General features: G+C 36.1%; 1 protein-coding gene across 1 annotated transcript; it reads left to right on the top strand.

Annotated features, from left to right (window-relative positions):
- Nucleotides 1-386: 386 nt before the first annotated feature.
- LOC103413284 (peroxidase 47-like) lies at nt 387-4,749 on the top strand. Its single transcript, XM_070807776.1, has 4 exons — nt 387-1,501; nt 2,132-2,320; nt 3,819-3,981; nt 4,230-4,749. Exons 1-4 carry the CDS (start codon nt 1,289-1,291, stop codon nt 4,610-4,612), a joined length of 948 nt encoding a protein of 315 aa, XP_070663877.1. The 5' UTR covers nt 387-1,288; the 3' UTR covers nt 4,613-4,749.
- Nucleotides 4,750-5,813: the final 1,064 nt, after the last annotated feature.

Below are 5,813 nucleotides of genomic sequence, written 5' to 3'. Positions count from 1 at the left end.
ACCTTTGTATCTCTCTCTATATCTCATGAATAGAGATGAGTAGTATATATGATATAAAAGTACCCAATAATCAAGTTTTTAACACATATCACTTCCTTGAAGTAAAAGCAAATCCCCATCTCCACACATGTATAGAGTATGGTACCACAACCAAATGAATTGAACATGTTATGACACTGATGTTAACCTGCTGATCTGCACGCGTAAATTGATATCTTCTTGGGCCAAATAAGTCTTCCCCCCCACTCAATATGTCTTCCAAAAAAAAAAAAGAGTCTTCCCCCCCACTTCTCACAAAAAGACATGGACCCTGAGAGTAGGTAGGCTCCTTTTGCAATGGAAGCCAGCTGATCTACATATATACATGCCTGTACATGATGTTTTCTGGTCGTGGCCTACATATATATATATAGTGCATACACTTCACCTCCGCACTTTCGTTTTGACATTTGACTTCCATGCCCACCCCATAGTTATACTAATCCATTCACAAAACAACTCTTAGAATTAACCTCATATGTTTTTAGATATGATTATTAATTAACCGCATTTCAATTTGTTGTGTGATCTTTATCGTCTTTCGATTTCAGCGTGGCAACTACTTGCATGCATGATTTGGCTATAATATTGGTTTAGTGCCCCATGGTGCATTATTTACGAGTGGAACTATTTGCAATTAGCATGCATTAATTATATTAAAATTCTTGTATTGGATTTGACCATTAGATTGATTAGGTGCATAATTGATCATAAACCATTTTCATCTTCAACTTATCTTTTTTTCTTCTAAAATTGGGGTGTCTACTTTGCAGAGGCAAATTAGACCAATTGGTTAGAGCAGTGTGTCTCTTCTTTTACACCCAACTTTGGATCCACTTATAAATTAAAAGAGTAGTTTAAAATTGATCATAAACCACTGTCGTCTTCAACTTGTCTTTTTCCTCTAATATTGGGTTGGTATCTTTACAATTGTGAATTAGACCAATTGATCATAGTAGTGTATATCTTCTTTTATTCCCAACTTTAGATCCCCTCCTTATAAATTAGAAGAGTAATTTAATTAGTATTGATCATAAAGCACTGTCCCTTCAACTTTTTGTTTTTTCCGTTTAGTTTGGGGCGGCAACTTTTGTTTAAGCATTAAATTACACCTATATAAATCCACATTGCCTTCACTCTTCATTCTAACAATTACTCCTCCTTTCTTGAGCCTTCTATTATATACCTTGTTAGTTATTTCCTCTCACCAGTATTTGAATTCAAGATCTTCCCTTTAGATTTATCGAAGATGGTTATTGCTAAGCTGTTTGTAGTGTTTCTACTATTGCAAATGATGAGTGGCTTCGTATTTCGAGCAAAGGGTTTGAGTATGGGCTATTACATTATGAGCTGCCCGATGGCTGAACTTATTGTGAGAAATACAGTCACCAGGGCCTTGCAAGCTGATCCAACCTTAGCTGCAGGTCTAATCAGAATGCACTTCCATGACTGCTTCATAGAGGTGCTCTCTCTCTCTCTCTCTGTGTGTGTAAACACACAACAGCAATACCTCCTTTCTCATTATTTAAAATTTTTAGGTAGGCACAACGATAGGCTTGGTGTGGCGAGATCACTAAGCAAATATATCTGCATGGTATTAAATAATGCATACATACATATTCACAGTGCTTTCGTGTTTGTGTTTTCAGTTGCTATTACGTACCAAAGATATTTTCAAATAAGTCCTTCCATTTGGTATCTTAAAGCTGTTTACCATGATTTCGGCTTTAGTTTGTAATTTTTACGTAGCTTTTTGTACTTGGAAATATATGAAAGAAGTAGACAAGATGAAGTGCATATGAAATTAGAAACGAAATGATTATAAAAAAACCCTGACCTTTTCTTTTTTGTTGTTTGTAAGAAGTGCTATGTGTTACATCTTCACTCGTTCCCTTGTTATTCACATATCATGCACTTTTCAATCAGCATATCATCACACGTTACACACCCACCTAAATAGAAAAATATTTTTTTTTTCCTTGTGTATGGTCAAGTATTCACGTTAAAGAAACTTTGTTAGGGATTCGATCACTACATACATTCGTTATTAATTAATATTAGAATTTTGGTTTTGTAACTATTGGATAATTAGGGATGTGATGCGTCAATTCTCCTGGATTCAACAAAAGATAACACAGCAGAGAAGGACTCTCCAGCAAATTTGAGCTTGCGTGGCTATGAAGTTATAGATGCTGCAAAAGCGGAACTTGAAAAAAAATGCCCTGGCGTGGTCTCTTGCGCCGACATAGTTGCAATGGCTTCTACATATGCAGTTTTTGCGGTAAGTAGGTGATGTGGCGATGACTTTGAATAAATTAACATAAATCTCTACTACAAATTTAAACTACTTTGAAAAGAGTCCTGTTGCACCTAAACCATTCATCTTCCTTGGCGAACACCATCTTCCTTCATGCCATTGTGTTGTGCATCAAATAAAAATTGTTGCTGAGTCTGATTAGTTCTTTTGTTTATATTATGGATTAACCAGCCACTAAAAAGCTTTCTTGTCAATCAAGGACATACTTAAGAAATTTGATGTAAATCAGTTTTAGGGTTAAAACCTCATCCCTTTCCAGGAAGATTCAATATTTTTTCCCTGGCTATATCCAGACTCAAATTCTGGGCTAAGAAACTGGGGGATCTTCAGTGATTGAACCAAACAGAAAAAGAAAAAATTAATTTAACAGGGCGAGAGTTCTGAATCTATCTTCTTCAGCCCACTTTTTATACCTTCCCATCATTTACAGACAACCCATGAAAATATAGTATTGATAATGTAGGATTTGAGAGAGGGGAGAGAATAGGAAGAGGAAAGTGAAAAAGTCAGTTAGGTTGTATGGAGCGAGATTGATATATCCATGATTAAGTTCTTGTCATCTTAATTAACAATGGCATAGGGAGTTAGATGAAGATGGAGGCTTCGAAGTGTTTAAGTTTCCATAACCTAATAATTTTTTCTTAAATTTTTTTAATTGATTAAAGCCTTTTTATTTCCATGTCATCAACTCCACATCATTTAGTAGTTTAGATGAGTCATATTAGTTTTATTTAGGATCATTGGATTCAAATAGATCTAAAGACTAACAAGGAGTATAAAAGTATATATATATTAAGTGTATAGAAGAAAGTCACCTCTCATTCTCAATTGCACTATGTTATTCATGCATATTCCTCAATTTATTATTATTATTATTATCATCATCATCGTCATCATCATCATTAATTAATGAAATTCTCTTTATCAACCAAAAGAGGATGAAAAGACAATTTAGTCTTTTATCACACACAAAAAAAAAATGATGGGCAATAATATAATTTCACAGATCCAAATTTTACTTTTTTTTTGTTGAAACCTCACCTACAGGTGATGTTAAAATATCTTTAATATTTTAAAAAAAAAATCCTTCCACCCCCCACGTTCTCTCTTTCTCTCTCCCTCTCTCTTTCTCATGTTCTAAAAAAATGTGTTCGTACACACAAAATGTGTAGGCAAATGCTAGTTATTATTATTTTAGGTTGTTATTACAAATGGTCTTTATGTGTTGCAAATACATAATTTTGGTCTTTTATGTTTGAATCAATCAATATCATCGTCCACGTTTTCAAACACACAAAGACCATTTGTAAAAAGAACGCTAAAAGACCACAATTGATTGGTTGATTCAAAACATACAAGACCAAAATGTATTTACATAAAACACCATTTGTGATAAAAATCCTAATATTTAAAAAAAATGATTAAATTTAAGTTTTGTTTAATGGGACTTAACTAACAACAGGCTGGGGGCCCGGTTTATGACATACCCAAAGGAAGAAAGGATGGAAGGAGGTCTAAAATAGAAGACACAAGGAATCTGCCTCCACCCACTTTGAATGCCTCTGAGCTCATTACAATGTTTGGGCAACATGGATTTAGTGCTCAAGAAATGGTTGCTTTATCTGGTACACATATATGATCCAATTTACAATCTACAAGTTTCGGTGTTATTTTCTTGATATGTTATATTGTTAAATTGTCAATTGGTCCGTTTTTCTTTTTCTTTTTTGGATTAGTTAAAATGTTATTTCACCAATAGTGTCTTTCAATTTCTACCCAATTAATAGTTCAAATTGACGGTCAGATTGTCATTTTAGAGAATATTTAAGTTTAATGCTTGTATACTTACGTTGAAATTTTCGGTACTTTGTAGGTGCTCACACACTAGGTGTAGCCAGGTGCTCGTCGTTCAAAAACCGATTGAGTGATAATGTGGACCCAGATTTAGATTCAGGTTTTGCAAAGCAACTGACCAAAACATGCAGCGCAGGCGATAATGCCGAGCAACCCTTCGATGCAACGAGAAACAATTTTGATAATGTCTACTTCAACGGACTGCAAAGGAAGGCTGGAGTCCTGAGTTCTGATCAAACCCTATTTGCCAGTGCAAAAACTAGAAACATTGTAAATGGTTATGCCTTCAACCAAGCCATGTTCTTCTTAGATTTTCAACAGGCAATGGTGAAAATGAGCACCCTTGATGTCAAGGAAGGTTCCAAAGGAGAAATAAGAACAAATTGCCGCAAAATGAACTAAGGAAGAAGAGTACTTTTTTATGGAGAGAGTTGCGCGTTCAACTCTTCTTCATTGTGAATTATTGATGGGTAAAACAATATCTGTCATTGTTTAATAGATAAGTTACATATATAATCTGTTGTCCTTTGAGCTTGTTACTTGTACTGTTTCTTTGTAGTATTTGTACTTAGCTTTTCGCGTAAAGCAGATTGAAGCCCAAAATACTAACTACAAAACCCTGTCATCACCTAATTAGCAACACAAAACCAGATGTCAACAATTAATCTCTTGGTGACCGTCTTAAAACGGTCAATATAATTGGTACTGTGGGTGCAAATTTTCGCCTTCTTTTTCTTGGATGAAAATGCACTTGCAAAACAATTAACACCTAAGATCAAGGTCAAAAGCCTCACGCGCCCATGATGAATGGGGGAGGGTTTTGGCCGAAGAATCTCCGATACCATAATTAGAATTTGTGGGAGAAGTGTTTAGAGAAATTTAGAGATTTTAGAAGAGAATTGGACTTAGGTTTTTTTTCAAGAAATGAGGGGCTATATATAAGGGGTGTGGCTGGGCCTATTTGGAGAAATGGGGACTGGCCACTTATGGTGGTTTTTTTTACTCTAATTGCAAGATATTATGTCAAATAATATATTGCAATCAATTAGGAAATTAGTCAATTAATTTTGGTAATTAATCCCAATTTGAAAAGGATAATTGGGAGTTACCTTGTGGGTGAAAATTTGATGAGAAATGATGAAAGGGTTTAAAAGAATACCATTTTGATCACCTTTGACCTTGATTGAGTCATTATTGTCCGTTGCATGCCCATGGGAATCCCAATGTGCCTCAAGGGTAATTTTGTCTTTTTACACCAAAAGTCCACGTGTCGCCTCTATAATTTTCTTGATTATTTTTTCCTTGTCTTTGTAATATTTGGGAGCCTAGGGGCTTGAAATTTGGCTCCACGGGGGTTGAGAATGTGTGAAAAATTGGCTGGGATGCCACAACATGGTTGTTGCCATGGGGCTGCTTGGCCCGGTAATGGCTGGTTGGGCCAGGTGCGGCTAGGCTGGGGTTGAGTTAACGGGTGTTGTGGTCTGGGCCACTAGGCTTGGGCTCGTGCGGGAAAAGAGAGGGAGGCGCGGGGGCGCCAGTCCCCTCTCTGTTTGGAATGGGCCACTAGGCTTGGGCCCGTGCCAGGGTGGTGGTTGGGCTGAGG

The sequence above is a fragment of the Malus domestica genome, chromosome 11 (assembly GCF_042453785.1).
Source record: "Malus domestica chromosome 11, GDT2T_hap1".
NCBI classification, from domain to species: Eukaryota; Viridiplantae; Streptophyta; class Magnoliopsida; order Rosales; family Rosaceae; genus Malus; species Malus domestica.
The sequence above is the reverse complement of the archived record's forward strand: the minus strand, read 5'-3'. Positions and strand labels throughout refer to the sequence as shown.

Coding starts and splice junctions, on each gene's coding strand:
- LOC103413284 (XM_070807776.1), top strand. CDS start 1,289: ATGGTTATTGCTAAGCTGTTTGTAGTGTTTCTACTATTGCAAATGATG. Junction 1,502..2,131: donor TCCATGACTGCTTCATAGAG/GTGCTCTCTCTC, acceptor TTGGATAATTAG/GGATGTGATGCGTCAATTCT. Junction 3,982..4,229: donor AGAAATGGTTGCTTTATCTG/GTACACATATAT, acceptor GGTACTTTGTAG/GTGCTCACACACTAGGTGTA.